At 44.6% G+C, this 20,834-nt stretch overlaps 1 protein-coding gene across 3 annotated transcripts in view; it reads right to left on the reverse strand.

Annotated features, from left to right (window-relative positions):
• zfyve28 (zinc finger, FYVE domain containing 28) overlaps nucleotides 1-20,834 on the reverse strand; it is a 56,489-nt gene that overhangs the window by 2,303 nt on the left and 33,352 nt on the right. For 2 of the 3 annotated variants that reach the window (XM_071365935.1, XM_071365938.1), the window contains exons 3-13: nucleotides 19,963-20,100; nucleotides 19,475-19,677; nucleotides 19,285-19,374; nucleotides 19,010-19,099; nucleotides 18,820-18,921; nucleotides 17,141-18,616; nucleotides 15,618-15,716; nucleotides 15,099-15,262; nucleotides 503-613; nucleotides 244-348; nucleotides 26-129 (exon numbers count right to left, since the gene is read on the reverse strand). In XM_071365935.1, the coding sequence (XP_071222036.1) occupies nucleotides 26-129; nucleotides 244-348; nucleotides 503-613; nucleotides 15,099-15,262; nucleotides 15,618-15,716; nucleotides 17,141-18,616; nucleotides 18,820-18,921; nucleotides 19,010-19,099; nucleotides 19,285-19,374; nucleotides 19,475-19,677; nucleotides 19,963-20,100 (2,682 nt within the window). The remainder of the gene's footprint in view (nucleotides 1-25; nucleotides 130-243; nucleotides 349-502; nucleotides 614-15,098; nucleotides 15,263-15,617; nucleotides 15,717-17,140; nucleotides 18,617-18,819; nucleotides 18,922-19,009; nucleotides 19,100-19,284; nucleotides 19,375-19,474; nucleotides 19,678-19,962; nucleotides 20,101-20,834) is intronic. The other variant, XM_071365936.1, reaches the window with a different exon arrangement.

A 20,834-nucleotide genomic window follows, 5' to 3' on the forward strand; every position in this document is an offset into this window, starting at 1 on the left:
GATCTGTTCAGGTGTTTTGTGTTACCTTGCCACAGCTCCTACAGTGGTGCTTCCTGCGGATGACGGTGAAGGGGGCCTTACAGGTGATGCAGGAGTCACATTCCTCATCAGGAACCCAGTCTGGGGGATCTACAGGGGAAAAGCAGGGGCACATTAATAGTGGTGCTTGTTTATATGTGTGTCACACTGTGTGCATGCATGTCATGTGTGTATGTGTTTTAAGGAGAAAAGAGAGGTGCTGACCTTCAAACTGTCCCTCCAGGGCCTTGGCTGCCAGCTCCGAGGAGGAGATGGTCTCCTGACAGAGAGAACAGTCCTCCAGCACAGCACTGCGCAGCCCTGGACATGCTGCACCACCACACAGAGCACAGCCATGTCATTACGATTAACATTACCATCACAGACAAACAAACTGGAAGAACTACACTAAGACACCTGACATTACTGCAAGTTAACCCTGATGTAAAGATAAAAAAGCTAAACAGAAGCATCTGTTCCTCACCCTTCTCCTTGTTATTGTCCCCCTGCTCAGAGGTAGCCATGACTTCAAACAGTGTCTTCAGAATGCTTCGAAGGTCTGCGGCATAGTTTGTCTGCAGCTGGTCAGCAACACCTGGAGGTCAAGAGGAACCAATGACATTATTATTAATTGTTTTTATTAGGATCACCATTAGCCGACGCTAATGGCGAAAGCTAGTCTTACTGGGGTGCCACACAAAGAAAAATACATTAATGACAAAAGACTTTACAATTCACATACATTTAAAAACATTAACATGTAGTGGGTGTGTGTGTGTGTGTGTCTATCAGTTACAAATACGTCACATTGGGGAGAGGTGTTGCTTTATTTGTTTTTTTAAACCAGGTTTCCTGTTCACTTGCGCTATATGAGATGAAATCATGGCTCTGTATAATACTGTACGTTTCCTTGAATTTGACCTGGGGACTGTGAAAAGACCCTTGGTGGCATGTCTGTTGGGGTAAGTGTGTGCATCAGTGCTGTGTGTAAGTTACTCTACGAACAATTTGGAATTTCCAACACATTGTTTCTTATAAAAACAAGAAGCGATGCAGTCAATCGTTTCTCAACTCTTAGCCAAGAGAAACTGGATATTTGCCCTCTGATTACAATGAAGAGCAAAACGTGCCACTCTGTTCTGGGCCAGCTGCAGCTTAACTACGTCCTTCTAGTATGACTGGACAATAATCAAGATAGGATAAAACTAGAGCCTGCAGGACTTGCTTTGTGGAGTATGGTGTCAAAAAAGCAGAGAATCTCTTTATTACAGACAGACCTCCCCATCTTTACAACCACTGAATCAATATGTTTTGACCATAAGTTTACAATCTAAGGTAACGCCAAGTAATTTAGTCTCCTCAACTTGCGCAACAGTCACACCATTCATTACCAGATTCAGCTGAGGTCTAGAACTTAGGGAATGATTTGTACCATATACAATCTTAATTTTAGAGATGTTCAGGACCAGTTTATTACTGGCCACCCATTCTAACTGACTGCAACTCTTTGTTTAGGCTTGCAGTGATTTCACAAGCTGTGGTTGCTGATTTGTATAGGGTTGAACCACCATCATACATGGACATATAGGCTTTGTTAAATGCCAGTGGTAGGTCATTGGTAAAAATAGAAAAGAGTAGAAGGGAGCTGTCCTGTGATACACCACACAATGAACAACGGTGTTGGAGGAGATGCCTGCTGTTTTACGGGCTCCTAACCAATCATGCTATTGTGTGCGTTTTTTTGGGATTATTTGTAATTTATTATGTACATAACGTTTCTGCCACCGTCTCTTATGACCGAAAATACCTTCTGGATATCAGGACAGCGATTACTCACCTCGTACTGGACAAAGATCTTTTCTTTAACGAGTCGGGCGCAAAGGATTTACTTCAGACACCCAACAAGGCCCAAATCTCTGATTCGCATGAGAAAGAGAAGGAGATATTGGGGACGTAGGTTGGGATGTCTTGTAAGGATCCGACGGCGAGTGGGTAATCCAACTCTACCATCAGTCCTATTAGCCAACATGCAATCATTGGATAGCAAACTGGATGAGCTCCGATCAACACTATCCTACCAACGGGACATTAAAAACTGTAATATCTCATGTTTCACCGAGTCGTGGCTGAACGACGACATGGATAACAGCTGGGTTTTCCGTTCATCGGCAAGATAGAACAGCTGCCTCCGGTAAGACAAGGGGTGGCATTCTGTGTCTAATTGTCAATAACAGCTGGTGCACAAAATCTAAGGAACGCTCAAGGTTTTGCTTGCCTGAAGTAGAGAATCTCATGATAAGCTGTAGACCACACTATTTATCAAGAGAGTTTTTTTCGTAGCTGTCTATTTACCACCACAAACCGATGCTGGCACTAAGACCGCACTCACCGAGCTGTATAAGGCCATAAGCAAACAAGAAAACCGGGGACCCTAATGAAAGGAAACTTAAATCCATTCGACCTAATTTCTACCAGCATGTTACATGTGCAACCAAAAGAAGAAAAAAACAAAACTCTAGACCACCTTTACTCCACACTCAGACACGTACCAAGCTCTCCCTCACCCTCCATTTTGGCAAATCTGACCATAACTCTATCCTCCTAATTCCTGCTTACAAGCAAAAACTATAGCAGGAAGTACCAGTGACTCATTCAATACGGAAGTGGTCAGATGACGCAGATGCTAAGCTACAGGACTGTTTTGCTAGCACAGACTAGAATATGTTCTGGGATTCTTCCGACGGCATTGAGGAGTACACCACATCAGTCACTGGGTTCATCAATAAGTGCATTGATGATCCCCACAGTGACCGTACGTACATCCCCAACCAGAAGCCATGGATTACAGGCAACATCCGCACTGAGCTAAAGGGTAGAGCTGCCACTTTCAAGGTGCGGGACTCTAACCCGGAAGCTTATAAGATATCCCGCTATGCCCTCCAACGAACCATCAAACAGGCAAAGCGTCAATACAGGACTAAGATTGAATCCTACTACACCGGCTCCGACACATGTTGGATGTGGCAGGGCTTGCAACCTATTACGGACTACAAAGGGAAGCACAGCCGCGAGCTCCCCAGTGACACGAGCCTACCAGACGAGCTAAATTACTTATATGCTCGCGTCGAGGCAAGCAACACTGAAGCATGCATGAGAGCATCAGCTGTTCCGGATGACAGTGTGATAACGCTCTCCTTAGCCGATGCGAGTAAGACCTTTAAACAGGTCAACATTCACAAGGCCACAGGGCCAGATGGATTACCAGGACGTGTCTCTGAGCATGCGTTGACCAACTGGCAAGTGTCTTCACTGACATTTTCAACCTGTCCCTGACCGAGTCTGTAATACCAACATGTTTCAAGCAGACCACCACAGTTCCTTTGTCAAAGAAAACCTGCCTAAATGACTACCGACCCATAGCACTCACGTCTGTAGCCATGAAGCGCTTTGAAAGGCTGGTCATGGCTCACAACACCATTATCCCAGAAACCCTAGACCAACTACATTTTGCATACCGCCCCAACAGATCCACAATGATGCAATCTCTATTGCACTCCACACGGCCCTTTCCCACCTGGACAAAAGGAACACCTACGTGAAAAAGCTATTCATTGACTACAGCTCAGTGTTCAACACCATAGCGCCCTCAAAGCTCATCACTAAGCTAAGGAGCCTGGGACTAAACACCTCCCTCTGCAACTGGATTCTGGACGTCCTGACAGGCCACCCCCCAGGTGGTAAGGATAGGTAACAACACATCTGCCACGCTGATCCTCAACATGGGGGCCCCTCAGGGGTGTGTGCTCAGTCCCCTCCTGTACTTCCTGTTCACCCATGACTGTATGGCCAAGCACGACTCCAACACCACCATTAATTCTGCGGATGACAAAAATAGTGGTAGTCCTGATCACCGACAACGATGAGACAGCCTATAGGGAGATCAGATAACAACCTCTCCCTCAACGTGATCAAGACAAAGGAGATGACTGTGGACTACAGGAAAAGGAGGGCAGAGCACGCCCCCATTCTCATTGATGGGGCTGTAGTGGAGCAGGTTGAGAGCAGGTTCCTTGGTGTCCACATCACCAACGAACTATCATGGTCCAAAAACACACCAAGACAGTCGTGAAGAGGGCACGACAAAACCTATTCCCCCTCAGGAGACTGAAAAGATTTGGCATGGGTCCCCAGATCCTCAAAAGGTTCTACAGCTGCACTATCGAGAGCATCCTGACTGGTTGCATCACTGCCTGGTATGGCAACTGCTCGGCCTCCGACCGCAAGGCACTACAAAGGGTAGTGCGTACGGCCCAGTACATCACTGGAGCCAAGCTTCCTGCCACCCAGGACCTCTATACCAGGCAATGTCAGAGGAAGGCCCTAAAAATTCCCAATGACTCCAGTCACCCTAGACAGACTGTTCTCTCTGCTACCGCACAGTAAGCGGTACCGGAGCGTCAAGTCTAGGTCCAAAAGGCTTCTTAACAGCTTCTACCCCCAAGCCATAAGACTCCTGAACAGCTAATCAAATGGCTACCTGGACTAATTGCATTGAGCCCCCCCCAACCCAATTTTTACACTGCTGCCACTCTGTTTATTATCTATTCATTGTCACTTTACCTACATGTACATATTACTTTAATTACCTCTAACCTGTACCCCCGCACATTGACTCTGTACTGGTACCCCCTGTATATAGCCTCATTACTCTTATTTTATTGTTGCTCTTTATTATTTGTTGTTCCATTTTCTTTTTTTCAGTTTTAGTAAATACTTTAACACTTATTTTTCTTAAAACTGCATTGTTGGTTAAGGGCTTGTAAGTAAGCATTTCACTGTAAGATCTGTTGTATTCAGCGCATGTGACAAATACAATTAGATTTTTGACTTCACATGTTTAACATTAGAGAAGCTTCCATTAAAGAAAACCCTCTTCTATTAGATAGATAGCTCTGAATCCACAATATGGCAGGGGTTAAAGAGCCATAACACGTTTTTTTCAAACAGGTTATGGTCAATAATAAAGGCTGCACTGATATCTACTAGTACAGCTCCCACAATTTTCTTATTATAAATTTCTTTGTCATTTCTGTCAGTGCAATACATGTTGAGTGCCCTTTTCTCTATAAGCATGCCGAAAGTCTGTTTTCAGTCAAAAAAAATTCCAACAGTTTGCTAAGAGCCGGCAGCAAGCTGATAGGTTGGCTGTTAGAACCAGTAAAGGCCACTACCCATTCTTGGGAAGCGAAATTACTTTTGCTTCCCTCCAGGCCTGAGGACAAACACTTTCCTCTAGGCTCAGATCAAAGTTATGACATAATATACTGTAGGAGTGGCTATAGAGTCAGCTACCATCCTCAGTAGCTTTCCATCTAAGTTGTCAATGTCAGCAGGTTTGTCATTATTGAGCTATACTTTTTCCACCTCTCCCACACTAACTTTACAAAATTCAAACTTACGCTTTTTTTCATTATCTGTTTTTTTATACATGAATAGGATGCCGCACAGTTCGTTGTTGGCATTTCCTGCTTAAGTTTGCCCACTTTGCCAATAGAGCAATCATTAAAAAAAATTGGCAACATCAAGTGGTTTTGTCATGAATAAGCTTTCTGATTTGATGACCATTGGAGTTGAATTTGTCTTACTGCCCATCATTTCAAGTACTTTTCCCCCATCATTCTTTATATCATTGACCTTGCCTTCATAACAGTTACTTCTTTTCGTTGAATTTAGTCACATAAGTCAGATGTGCAGCCAGACTTATTAGCCACTCCTTTTGCCCCATCTCTTCCAACCATACAGTTTTTCAATTCCTCATCAATCCATGGAGCCTTACCAGTTCAAACAGTCACTTTAACAGGTGCATGTTTATCAATAATTAGAAGAAGCAATTTCATAAATTAATCACGTGCAGTGTCTGGATGCTCCTTATCAATCACAGACCAACAAAAATATATAAACGCAGCAAAAAAAGAAACGTCCTCTCAACTTCATTTATTTTCAGCAAACTTAACATGTGTAAATATTTGTATGAACATAACAAGATTCAAAAACTGAGACAAACTGAACAAGTTCCATATACATGTGACTAACAGAAATGAAATAATGTGTCCCTGAACAAGGAGGAGGGGGGTCAAAATCAAAAGAAACAGTATTTGGTGTGGCCACCAGCTGCATTAAGAACTGCAGTGCATCTCCTCCTCATGGACTGCACCAGATTTGCCAGTTCTTGATGTGAGATGTTACCCCACTCTTCCACCAAGGCACCTGCAAGTTCCTGGACATTTCTGGGGGGAATGGCCCTAGCCCACACCCTCCGATCCAACAGGTCCCAGACGTGCTCAATGGGATTGAGATCCGGGCTCTTCGCTGGCCATGGCAGAACACTGACATTCCTGTCTTGCAGGAAATCACGCACCGAACGAGCAGTATGGCTGGTAGCATTGTCATGCTGGAGGGTCATGTCAGGATGAGCCTGCAGGAAGGGTACCACATGAGGGAGGAGGTCTTCCCTGTAATGCACAGAGTTGAGATAGCTTGTTGTCATTGCAGGCACAGTCCGATGATGCTGTGACACACCGCCCCAGACTATGATGGACCCTCCACCTCCAAATCGATCCCGCTCCAGAGTACAGGCCTTAGTGAAACGCTCATTCCTTCGAAGATAAAAGCGAATCCGACCATCACCCCTGGTGAGACAAAACCGCGACTCGTCAGTGAAGAGCACTTTTTGCCAGTCCTGTCTGGTCCAGCAACTGTGGGTTTTTTGCCCATAGTCGACGTTGTTGCCAGTGATGTCTGGTGAGGACCTGCCTTACAACAGGCCTAAAAGCCCTCAGTCCAGCCTCTCTCAGCCTATTGCAGACAGTCTGAGCACTGATGGAGGGATTGTGCGTTCCTGGTGTAACTCGGGCAGTTGTTGTTGCCATCCTGTACCTGTCCCAGAGGTGTGATGTTCGGATGTACCGATCCTGTGCAGGTGTTGTTACATGTGGTCTGCCACTGCGAGGACGATCAGCTGTCCGTCCCGTCTCCCTGTCGCGCTGTCTTAGGCATCTCACAGTACGGACATTGCAATTTATTGCCCTGGCCACATCTGCAGTCCTCATGCCTCCTAAGGCACTTTCACGCAGATGAGCAGGGACCCTGGGCATCTTTCTTTTGGTGTTTATTTTAGAGTCAGTAGAAAGGCCTAAGTTCTCATAACTGTGACCTTAATTGCCTACCGTCTGTAAGCTGTTAGTGTCTAAACAACCGTTCCACAGGTGTATGTTCATTAATTGTTTATGGTTCATTGGACAAGCATGGGAAACAGTGTTTAAACCCTTTACAATGAAGATCTGTGAAGTTGGATTTTTATTAATTATCTTTGAAAGACAGGGTCCTGAAAAAGGGATGTTTCTTTTTTTGCTGAGTTTATAATCCACATAGCTAAATATTTTATATGATCTCTTACACAGTATTTTAGGCCCAGCTTTAAGAACCTGGGCTTTCCTGGATACAACCACTATATTATGATCCCTGCATCCACTGGGTACGGATACAGCTTCAGAACAAAGTTCTACAGTATTAATACAAATATGATCAATACATGTGGATGATATAACTCAAGTAGCGTTTGTAAACACCCTGATAGGTTGATTAATAACCTGAACCAGATTAGTAATCTTGAGCGGCCAGCATGATGAGCGGCCATCTTGATGAAAACCAGTCAATATTCAGGTCCCCAAGAAAGTAGACCTCTCAGTTTACATCATATACACTATTAAGCATTGTACACACAGACATTATTTAGGTACTGACTGTTAGCACTTGGTGGCCTATAGCAACATTGTAAAATAATAGGCTTTAGATGAGACTGGTGAACCTGCAACCACAACGCTTTAATAACACTTGACATGAGATCTTGTCTAAGCATTGCAGGGATATGGCTCTGAATATATACAGCAACACCTCCCCATAGGCATTCCTGTCTCTTCTGTAGATATTATATCCTTGAATTGCTACTGCTGTATCATGAAAGGAATTATCTAAGTGAGTCTCAGAAGTGGCTAATATATGAATGTTATCTGATGTTATCAAGTTAATGATTTCATGAACATTATTTCTAAATCTACACATACGCTGAGTGTACAAAACATTAGGAACAGCTTCCTAATATTGATTTGCACCTCCTTTTGCCCTCAGAACAGCCTCAAATCGTCGGGGCATTGACTCCACAATGTGTCGAAAGCACTCCACAGGGATGCTGGCCCATGTTGATTCCAATGCTTCGAACAGTTGTGTCAAGTTGGCTGGATGTCCTTTGGGTGGTGGACCATTTTTAGCCCTTTCCTGGGTAGTTTATCAGAAATAAAAATAAAAATGGAAAAGAACAAACAAAGCAAAAAATAAAACAGCATTCCATCAATCAGTTTGTGTGTGTAATTGTGTGTGTGCTGAGGGGGGGGGGGGGTTGAAGCTACGAAACAACATGCTTGGCTCTCATCCCTTCCAGGCTTTTGGGAGGGAGGCTGGACAATGAGACTGTCACAGTGGATGTAAGCAATGTCCCCACGCGCTTTGGCAGCTTTCATGGCTGGGATAAGTTCTTTCCTCTTCTGGCGCACAGCTTCAGGATAGTCCTCGTTGTCCTCAAACGCCGTCCAGGTTTCGTGTGGAGATTTTGCAATTCCGTCCCCAACAATATTGTTCCGCCTTGATTCTCCCTCAAGATAATCAGATTTCTCCGTCATTGTTATCATGGATTCACATACACAACTGATGTCCTCTCTCAATGCCTTACAGATTGCGGTCATCTTGCTGTTCTCCTCTTTAAACTCATCGAGCTGACACTGGGAGAACTGCTAACTGTTCTTCAGGTCCTGGACATCTCTGGTCAGATAACTAATAAAAGAATGGACTGACCACCAGTATTTGGACAAAACTTGAAGCCAGTTTCTTTTTGTTGTAAGAACTGCTTGTAGAACAATTTTTGTCCTCAACGGTACTCCCACCGGCTTTGGTCTTTGTTATGGTAGTAACGTGGGCTACTCTGTTACTCCTCTCAGTTCCAGAAAGGGCAGCTCACAAGGCAGACGGAAACAGCAGCGATTCAAAACAGTCACTACCGGGACAATCTGTAATTCTAGCTGAATGGGCTGTGGGGTGTGTACAAGCTGCTAAGAAAACCTGGCTAGCTTGATAGCTAGCTAACTTTCGTTACTTAGACGCTAGGCTAGTGTTTGCGCCAACAAGGGAACAATGAGCTACTTCTCTGGAGCAAATTAGACCTGCTATTCTTCCATGTAATACATTGAATGCCCTACACCTTAATGTGATGGTGAATAAATAAGTCCATTAATTCATAGTTATTTTGCAAAAGAAAGCCACACGTTTCAATGCATGCCACTGGAACTGGAGGCGTGCAAGCTAGGCATAAACAGGATACCGGGTGCAACTGTGGTGCATATGAGAAAAGAGAAAAGCCAAGTAGGCTAGTGCATTGTGGAATACAGTGTAAAGCCGTTGGAGGGTGTTTGGAGTACAGATCAGTAAAGTAATAAAAGTACATTTTCATTTTATTTTGGTGTCAAAGTATTAATAACAAAATAAACAAAGACATGAGCAACATGTAGACTGATTTACCCCATCAAACTACAGCTATACCCTTGGAGCGAGACCACTATCCGTTCTAGGATCCCTATTGTTTTCTCTATATATGCAGCCTCTTGGTGATGTCATTGAGAAACACAATGTCAACTTTCCCTGTTATGCAGACGACACACAAGATGTACCTTTAGATGTAACATGGTGAAATCCCAAAATTGCCTGCCCTTGAAGCGTGTGTTTCAGATAAGAGGAAGTGAATAGCAGCAAATGTACTACTTTTAAACTCGGACAAAACAGAGATGCTAGTTCTAGGTCCCAAGAAACAAAGATATGCTGTCAAATCTGACAATTAATCTTGAGGGTTGTACTGTCGTCTCAAATAAAACTGAAGGACCTCAGCGTTACTCTGGACCCTGATCTCTACTTCAATGAACATATAAAAAATATTTTATGACCAGCTTCGCATGTCGTCTTCGTAACAGTTGAAAATTCTGAAACTTTTTGTCCAACTTTGATGCAGAAACGCTAATCAATGCTTTTGTAACTTCAAGATTAGACTACTGCAATGCTCTACTCTTCGGATAAGGCACTAAACCTTCAGCTAGTTCTAAATTAGAGGTCGACCGATCAATCGGAATGGCCGATTAATTAGGGCCGATTTCAAGTTTATAACAAATCGGTATTTTTGGACACCGATCATGGCCGATTACATTGCACTCCACGAGGAGACTGCGTGGCAGGCTGACTACCTGTTATGTGAGTGCAGCAAGGAGCCAAGGTAAGGTGCTAGCTAGCATTAAACGTTTCTTATTAAAAACAATTAATCTTTACATAACATGGCCGAAATAAAACCGGGAGATCCGTGGGGCGACGCACAATTGGCATAGCGTCGTCCGGGTTAGGGAGGGTTTGGCCGGTAGGGAGGGTTTGGCCGGTAGGGATATCCTTGTCTCAGTATGTAAAAAAAAAATAATAATAATAATTGTTATAAAATGTATGCACTCTACTGTAAGTCGCTCTGGATAAGAGCGTCTGCTAAATGACTAAAATGTAAATGTAAACATAGTCACTAGTTAACTACACATGGTTGATGATATTACTAGTTTATCTAGCTTGTCCTGCGTTGCATATAATCGATGTGGTGCCTGTAAATTTATCATTGAATCACAGCCTACTTCATCAAACGGGTGATTTAACAAGCGCATTCGCGAAAAAAGCACTGTCGTTGCACCAATGTGTACCTAACCATAAACATCAACGCCTTTCTTAAAATCAATACACAAGTATATATTTTTAAACCTGCATATTTAGTTAATATTGCCTGCTAACATGAATTTCTTTTAACTAGGGAAATTGTGTCACTTCTCTTGCGTTCTGTGCAACAGAGTCAGGGTATATGCAGCAGTTTGGGCCGCCTGGCTCGTTGCGAACTGTGGAGACTATTACTTCCTAACAAAGACAGCCAACTTCGCCAAACGGGGGATGATTTAACTTGTTATGGCTGCAGGGGGCGTATTGAAAAACTGGAAAATATGTGCAAATTTTCAAACGGCCTCAATCAATTTTTGCTCTTACAATATGCATATTATTATTACTATTGGATAGAAAACAGTCTCTAGTTTCTAAAACCGTTTTAATTATTTCTAAGTGGAACAGAACTATTTTTACAGACCATTTCCTATCCGGAAGTGAGATTTCCAAAATCGATGTCGCTCTTCAAGCCCTTGTCTATAAAAGGGCATGTCACTTAGGACTGTAGAAACACGTCATACGCCTTCCTCTGGGTGTCATGCGGAAGTGAGAGAAGAAATCACTTGATTATCTCGTCCTGTATTTGAACACAACCTCTTGGAGTGAGTGTTGCGCAGTTTATTTTTCTTTCTGGGCGCGAAGTAGGACCTGGACTCGGCTCCTGGAAAACACTCTGTAAAGGTGAATATGATCTCTGGCTTCGATTTTATTTGATACATGTCACAATATCATCCTAAAGTATGTTATTTCAATATAGTTTAATTATATTATTGAAATGTATTCTGGACTTTAGACGTGATGCGACGCAATAATTTTTTCAAGATGGAGAGGTTAGCGTCGCACTGCCAGTGTGCTTGCTAATTCAAGAGGGAAATTGTTCGTTCTGGATCGAAATAAAGACATTTCTGAACAAAGGACCCCTTGGAGAACATTCTGATGGAAGATCAACAAAGATAAGGACCCAATTTGGGATGCTTTTTCATATATCTGTCGAACTGTGCTATGCTACCGTTTGCCTTGAGTCAATGCTGTTGTGATGTTAGCTATTGTAGTAAGCTAATATGACGATATATTGTGTTTTCGCTGTAAAACACTTCAAAAATCGGAAATATTGGCTATATTCACAAGATCTTTCTCTTTCATTAGCTATCCACCATATATTTCTCTGAAATGTTTTATGATGTGTAATTAGTAGTTGACGTTGGTGTCTGTATTTTCTCTGGCTACTCCCGTGCGATTTCTGACTGTAGCTATGATGGTAGCAGTAATGTAAAACTGATTTATAGCTAAAATATGCACATTTTTTGAACAAAACATAGATTTATTGTGTAACATGTTATAGGACTGTCATCTGAGGTAGTTTTTTCTAGGTTATTTAGGTTGGTTCTAGGTTAGTTAGGTTGGCTTGTGCATGCTACTTGCATCCTACTTGTGCTGTGAAAAATGTCTGTCCTTTTTTATTTGGTGGTGAGCTAACATAAATATGTGGTGTTTTCTCTGTAAAACATTTTAAAAAAATCGGACATGTTGGCTGGATTGACAAGATGTTTATCTTTCAAATGCTGTATTGGACGTGTGAAAGTTAAATATTAAAAAAAATAGATTTTGAATTTCACGCCGTGCACTTGAGCTGGATGTTGTCATAGGTGTACCGGCGTCGGGCTGACGTCGGGCTGCAGCCATAACAGGTTAACAAAAGCGCATTTGCGGAAAAAAGCATAATCGTTGCACGAATGTACCTAACCATAAACATCAATGCCTTTCTTAAAATCAATACACAAAAGTATATATTTTTAAACCTGCATATTTAGTTAAAAAAAATTCATGTTAGCAGGCAATATTAAACTAGGGAAATTGTGTCACTTCTCTTGCGTTCATTGCACGCAGAGTCAGGGTATATGCAACAGATTGGGCCGCCTGGCTCGTTGCGAACTAATTTGCCCGAATTTTACGTAATTATGACAACATTGAAGGTTGTGCAATGTAACAGGAATATTTAGACTTATGGATGCCACCCGTTAGATAAAATACGGAACGGTTCCGTATTTCACTGAAAGAATAAACGTTTTATTTTCGAAATGATAGTTTCCGGATTTGACCATATTAAATGACCTAAGGCTCGTATTTCTGTGTGTTATTATGTTATAATTAAGTCTATGATTTGATATTTGATAGAGCAGTCTGACTGAGCGGTGGTAGGCAGCAGCAGGCTCGTAAGCATTCATTCAAACAGCACTTTAGTGCGTCAGCCAGCAGCTCTTCGCAGTGCTTCAAGCATTGCGCTGTTTATGACTTCAAGCCTATCAACTCCCGAGATTAGGTTGGTGTAACCGATGTGAAATGGCTAGCTAGTTAGCGGGGTGCGCGCTAATAGCGTTTCAAACGTCACTCGCTCTGAGACTTGGAGTAGTTGTTCCCCTTGCTCTGCAAGGGCCGCGGCTTTTGTGGAGTGATGGGTAACGATGCTTTGAGGGTGTCTGTTGTCGATGTGTTCCTGGAAGCTATACTGTTACACTGGTAATACTAAAGTGCCTATAAGAACATCCAATAGTCAAAGGTATATGAAATACAAATCGTAGAGAGAGAAATAGTCCTATAATTCCTATAATAACTACAACCTAAAACTTCTTACCAGGGAATATTGAAGACTCATGTTAAAAGGAACCACCAGCTTTCATATGTTCTCATGTTCAGAGCAAGGAACTTAAACGTGCCATGTAAAAAAGCTAACATGTTGCACTTTTACTTTCTTCTCCAACACTTTGTTTTTGAATTATTTAAACCAAATTGAACCATGTTTCATTATTTATTTGAGGCTAAATTGATTTGATTGATGTATTATATTAAGTTAAAATAAGTGTTCATTCAGTATTGTTGTAATTGTCATTATTACAAATAAATAAATAACTAAAAATAAATAAATGTTTAAAAAAAATGGCAGATTAATCAGTATGGGCTTTTTTTGGTCCTCCGATAATCAGTATCGGCGTTGAAAAGTCATAATCGGTCGACCTCTACTCTAAATACGGCTGCTAGAATCTTGACTAGAACCTCCAAAAATATCATATTACCCCAGTGCTAGCCTCCCTACACTGGCTTCCGCCGATTTGGTTCTGCAGTACATACCTACACGTACACTAGTCACAAGACGCAGGGCTCCTTCTAAGCAGACAGCTGGTCTCAACCTTTAAGTCGTTACTGAAGACTCATCTCTTCAGTAGGTCCTATGATTGAGTGTAGTCTGGCCCAGGAGCGTGAAGGTGAATGGCAAGGCACTGGAGTGACGAACCACCCTTGCTGTCTCTGCCTTGCCAGATCCCTTATCTCCACTGGGATTCTCTGCCTCTGACCCTTTTACGGGGCCGAGTCACTGGCTTGCTCATGCTCTTCCATCCTTCCTGTCCTCAGGCTTGTGCGGTGGGGAGATCTTTGTGGGCTATACTCGGCCTTGTCTCAGGGTAGTACGTTACTGGCCTGCTGATATCCCTAGTGGTGTGGGGGCTGTGCTTTGCCAAAGTGGGTGGGGTTATCCTTGTCCGGGGGTAACTTTGGACGGGGCCAGTGTCCCCCGACCCACCCGGTCTGTCTCCTGTATTTATGCTGCAATAGTCTTTGTGCCGGGGGACTAGGGTCAGTCTGTTATATATGGTGTAATTTTCCTGTCTTATCTGTTGTCCTGTGTGATCTTAGATAGGTTTGCTCTAATTCTCCCATCTCTCCCCCCCCCCAGAGAACCTGAGGCCTAGGACCATGCCTCAGGACTACCTGGCCTGACGACTCCTGCCTGTTCCTGTCCCCAGTTACCTGGTCGTGCTGTTCTGCCTGTGGCCATGGAACCCCCCCCCCCCACATACTGTCTCGACCTCTAAATGATCAGCTGAAAAGCCAACTGACATTAACTCCCGAGGTGCTGACCTCTTGCACCCTGTACAACCACTGTGATTATTATTTGACCCCGCTTGTCTTCTATGAACATCTTGAAGAACGACCTGGCCTTACTGGCCACGTACTCTTATAATCTCCACCGGGCACAGCCAGAAGAGCAAGCCTGGTTACCATCTAGGTTGCTTCCTAGATTCTTGACTTTGTAGGGAGTTTTTCCTAGCCACCGTGCCGCTACATCTGCATTAGTTGCTCTCTGGGGTTTTAGGCTCGGTTTCTGTACAAGCACTTTGTGACAACTGCGGTTGTAAAAATGGCTCTATAAATACATTTGATTGATTGATTGAGAGACATACCCGATATGCAGACGAAGAGGCGGTGGATGAGGTCACTGCTGCTGTGGAAGCGCGAGCGGATCTTGTTCCTGGCGGCCATCTTAGCAGCCTGCAGGGCCAGCTGGATTTCATGGTGGTCCAGATCCTCTGACGTCCCCGAGCTCGTGGTCAGACTGCTGACAGGGCTGGAGCAGACAGGAGGAGCGCACATGGCAGAGAGAGAGAAAGAGAGATGGAGACATACAGTGAAGGGAGATGGAGACAGAATGGAGAGAGGAGCAGGGGGAGGGACAGTCACATTCATTGTCATTCTTATCAACACACAACACTGCTCATCAACATAGTGTACTGTACTGAATATGCATTGTACAATAGGGGTTGTGTTTGATTTCAATCTCAAAGTGAGTAATGGGTGAAATAGAGATGTTGATGGGAAAGGTTTATATGACCATAATCTGTAACATATGAAACAGAAACACACACACACACACACACACACACAGTACAGATACAGCCGCTCACAAATGGGTCAGCGGTTACCTGGCTGTGTAAGCACTGCTGGACAGACTACATGTGGTGACAGACACACTCTCACAGTCACTACTGGAGACTGAGCTGAGAGGAGAGTCCTGAAAAAAACTGGGAATAACAAAAGAGGAAAAGCTAAATAATTAAATATAAAATATAAACTGATAACAGATGGGCAATATAAAATAGGATCTGTGAAAGTTACACTACAAAAGTAGCATAAAGCAAAGTGCAAATAGCAAACAGAACATAAAACTGGATGACAAGATGTGGATTAAATTAGCCAGAGACCAGACGTGGAGGAAGTTTGCTTTCAAAAGAGATGTAAATGACTGTTGTTGAGGCCTACATGCTATGAAGTGGAGCCCTAATAACACATCACCCAAACACCACATGTATAGCACATAGTGCATTCTGAAAGGATTCAGACCCCTTGACTTTGTCCACATTTTGTTCTAAAATGGATTCAATTGTTTTCCCCCCTTATCAATCTACACACAATACACCAGAATGACAAAGCAAAAACAGATGTAAACATTTTGCAAATGTATTAAAAGTAATCAAAATAAATAGCTTCTTAACTTTGAATGGAATTGTATGTGGACACCTACTCATTCCAGGGTCTTTCTATTTTCTACATTGTAGAATAACAGTGAAGACACCGAAACTATGAAATAACACATATGGAATCATGTAGTAACCAAAAAAGTGTCAAACAAATCAAAATATATTTTAGAAACTTCAAAGTAGCCACCCTTTGCCTTGATGACAGCTTTGCACACTCATGAGAAACAAAATTCTCTGGTATGATGAAACCAATATTGAACTCTTTGGCCTGAATGCCAAGCATCACGTCTGGAGGAAACCTGCCACCATCCCTGTGGTGAAATATGGTGGTGGCAGCATCATGCTGTGGGTTTTTCAGTGGCAGAGACTGGGAGACTAGTCAGGATCGAGGAAAAGATGAACAGAGCAAAGTACAGAGAGATCCTTGATGAAAACCTGCTCCAGAGCGTTCAGGACCTCAGACTGTGGCTAAGGTTCACCTTCCAACAGGACAATGACCTTAAGCACACAGCCAAGACAACGCAGGAGTGGCTTCGGGACAAGTCTCTGAATATCCTTGAGTGGCCCAGCCAGAGCCCAGAACCTAACATCTCTGGAGAGACCTGAAAATAGCTGTGCTGCGATGCTCCCCATCCAACCTGACAGAGCTTGAGAGGATCTGCAGAGAAAAATGGTAGAAACTCCCCAAATACAGGTGTGCCAAGATGGTAGCGTCATACCCGAGAAGACTCGAGGCTGTAATCGCTGCCAAAGGTGCTTCAACAAAGTACTGAGTAAAGGATCTGAATACTTATGCAAATGTGATATTTAAGTCCCAAAAACATTTTTTTCTTTGTCATTATGGGGTATTGTGTATAGATTGAGGGGGGAAAACTATTTAATCAATTTTAGAATATTGCTGTAACGTAACAAAATGTGGAAAAAGTCAAGGGGTCTGAATACTTTCCAAATGCTCTGTATATTCATACCTAGTGTTCTTCTTGATCTCTTCCTTGGACTCACTGTCTGCCTCTCTGGTCCCAGTCCTGTCCCTTCCCCCGCTGGCCTGAGGCCTCCTCACTGTCCTGCACTGGTGGGAACAAGGTTCTGGGGTTCCCCTTACCCCAATGGGGCTCCTGTTCTGGCCCAGGCACTGCTGAGGCCCCGGGGCCACCACCACCAGGCACTTGTCACAGCGCTGGTCCCCTTCCTCCTCCCCCGGAGGTGGCTCTGAGGAACAGCGAGAGGGGGGCGTCAGCTGGGGGGGAGAGTTTCCCATGTTCCCCCCTTTCCCATGTAGGTCGTGTCCTGAGGAAGCTAGGTGGCAGGCAGAGGACTGGATGACAGAGCTGTGGGGCTTGCAGTGTTTGTCCAACCCCAGGCTCATTCCCAGCCCTGTGGTGTCCATGGTGAGGGTGTCATCATGGCCGACCTCACAGCTGCCGCAGCAGACACAGGAGTTGAGCAGGCAGTTTGTGGCCACCAGGGGGGCGCATGGCTCTGTCTCTGAGGAGGAGAGCTGTCGGGGCAAGAGCAGCTTGTCCACAGCCAGCTCAGTCAGGCTGGGGGAGTGGGGGTTGAAAATGACGGTGGCCGATAGCTTCATCCCTCCCATGCGGTGTGCGATGACCTCAGCAGTTTCCGCCCCCTCCAGGCCCACCTCCCAGCCGTTAGTGTAGGGCAGGGGCTCCCGGCCAGGGCCGGGTCGCTTGGTGCTGTGGCACTGTGAGGGCTGGCTGTGAGGATGCTGGGACAGATCTGACTGGGCTTCAGTGGACCATCCATTCCTGGATGAGTCGGTCAGGGGGCCAGGCCTGCTGGGCTGAGGAGAAGAGGGCTGAGGGGCTTTGGAAGGCGAGGTTAGACGACTGCTGGTCACAAGGTCCCCTCCTGCGTCCAGGTCCTCCATGAAGAAGACTCTGTCCTCTTCCTCGTGGTAGAGACCTGTCCTGCCCTGGCCCACCAGCACTCGGATGGGGGAGGCCTCGGTGCTGGAGCTACCGATAGAGCCCCCTTTGTTGGGGCGGTGGGCTGGGGACTGTCCCTGGCTGGGAGGGGACAGCAGCGTGAACATCTCGTCCCCCACGCGGTGCACCATCATGTTGAGCTGTTCAATCTCCTCCTCATCATATTGCATGGAGCAGGCCTGGTCCGCCTCCTCCGCCTCCTCACACAGACTACCCCGCTCCTCCTCTCCCCCCCTCTCCACCTCCTCCCACTCCCTGTCCTCCACATCCTGGATGTGGGAGATGCACAGAGACAGCACCTCTTGCTGCTGCTGCTCCCTCTCAGTCGGCTCCTCCGGGATGTCACCGGTGGGGCTGCTGGATGAGAGGGGGTCTGGGGCAATGGTGGGGGCTGGGGTGGGGGGAAGCTCGGGGACTAAGGGGAACCCGTCCTGAGAGATACAGAGGCTCCGCTCCAGCGTCAACAACTCCTCCTCTGACAGGGTCTGCAGCAGGTCCCTATGGGAATAACACAACCGTAATAAGATACTTAAACGCCCAGCCTAAAATAATCACGCAATGAGGATGATATTGGCCCATGATTTTTAGACTGTTCGGCAAAATCGAATTATGTCCACAAGATTGTTGCGATGGTTCAGAGCTATTTTCTACCTATGATTAAATACAGAGAACAATCTATATATGCATCCTCTTAACAGTACCTGATCTTCTTCAGTAAAGTGCGGAAGGGCCGGAAGAGCTCAGACATGTCCCCTGGTTTCCTATCCAGGTTGAGTGGACCTTCACCATACACCACCAGACCACTGAGGGAGAGACAGGGGGATTATAAAATGTTATTAGTATCAGAGAGTTCTAGAAGATGAACAAGAGGAGACAGAAAACAACACTTACCACACAATGGCTAGTCTGGGGATTGTAAACATCAGAGCCGGTTCATAGTCATCGATCATATCTTGGCTGAGATAGCCCAGCTTGAGTGCCCTGAGACAAACACAACAAAGCCGTGAGGCTGTGAAATAATATTGGACAACCACTCGACTGTCATCTTAGTACCAACTCCAACGTTACAAACCTAAAAACTCAAACCTAGCCTTCATACAGTCCCATGGCTTTTCCCCGTGACATGGTTTGTCTCTCTTTCTCTGTCTCCCCCCCATACAACTCACCTCTCCACAGTCTCACAGAAGAGCACAATCACATCCTGCTGAACATAGTATTCTTTGGGAGACTTCACAGGCACCATGGCTGATACATAGCTGACAGACAGAGGGAATCATGTAAAAATACATTAAAATACATACAGTCAAATATGTTGATGATGTCCAATAGTGTAAGATGCTGATGTCCTGTAGCTACCTGAGCTCAAACTCAGCAAAGAGGCTGTCGAAGTGGCGCAGCATGTCCCTCATGCGGTCTGTGTAGAAGTTGAGGTCTCTGAGGGCCTGGTCTCGCGTGATGTTGCGGACCTCCTCCAGACTACTGGTCAGGTCCTTGGCTAGAGGCCTCATGGCCATGCTCTCTATCTCCCTGTTCATGATGATTGAGCCTGCAGCCAGACACTTCACGTAAAGATGGCGAGAGAAGGGAATGACTTGTGTTATTTAACCCTTTTTTATCCAGGGTAGTCTCATTCAAATATTGTATATTTTTCTTCAAGACAAACTTGTCTATGCACAAGTGGCTAACACAAGGAATGAGTTATACAATGATCCAGCTGACCATTACATTGTGGAAACATGACTGTAACTGATGAATGCCTATAGTGTCAAGCAGACTAACATTCATGCAGAGTACGTATTGTTAATGTTATGTGAGATGATACTGGAGGGTATACAGTACAGTACCTCAGCCCCAAACCATAGCTGTCCAGCCAGGTTGTCATGGCGAATCTCCTCTGGGAACTTGACACAGAAGTCTCTGTTGGCTCTGTCGCCAGGAATACATTCATCCATGATCTGGTTGATAATGTTCAACACATTGTCCTGCAGACACAGGGAGAGTGACAGGGATAGAGATTGAATAAATGAGTGAATAAACGTACTGAACAAAAAAAGGGTGTCAAGATAAAATGTACTGAATGAAAAGGGGCGTCAATAACACAAATTCTGTTGGTGATGAACGACCGCAAACAAAACGCGGAAGTTTTGATCATAATGTTTCACAAACTACCACTGTAAAACCATCCACTCAACAGCCCCACCACAGGTAGAGCATTTTACTGCAGTGTCTGGAGAACTCTGAACAGGGAACAGGCTGAAAACAATTAAACAGGCCAATGCACAGAATGGTCCCATTACAGCCCTCAATCACAACGCAATAAAAAAAAACTCAACTAAATCCCATAATTCCAGCGGTGCAAACAAACTGTCACGCACAGCCAGAGCTAATCAAGAGCTTGTGTGCCGCTGGCATGTACAAGAGTTTGAACAATGAGCCTTTTATCTCCCTCCCTCTCTCTCCAGGAACAGCATTACGTTGCTGCTGCTAGCCCCGAGGAGCAAGATTAAAAAGCTTAACCACCGACTTTATTGCAGTGCTGTACTACCTACGCCTTGGCCGGTTCCCAGTGCCCCCACCAGCCCAATGCTCATCTGGTCATTGTCCTGTGTGCTACACTACAACTAGGCCTAATCTTGATCACCATCAGCCTCTCATCACACATCATGACGTTGAGATGATACCTACAGTAGCAGAAGATAGATGGAGAGCTTGCTCG

This window comes from Salvelinus alpinus, chromosome 25 (genome assembly GCF_045679555.1).
Source record: "Salvelinus alpinus chromosome 25, SLU_Salpinus.1, whole genome shotgun sequence".
NCBI classification, from domain to species: Eukaryota; Metazoa; Chordata; class Actinopteri; order Salmoniformes; family Salmonidae; genus Salvelinus; species Salvelinus alpinus.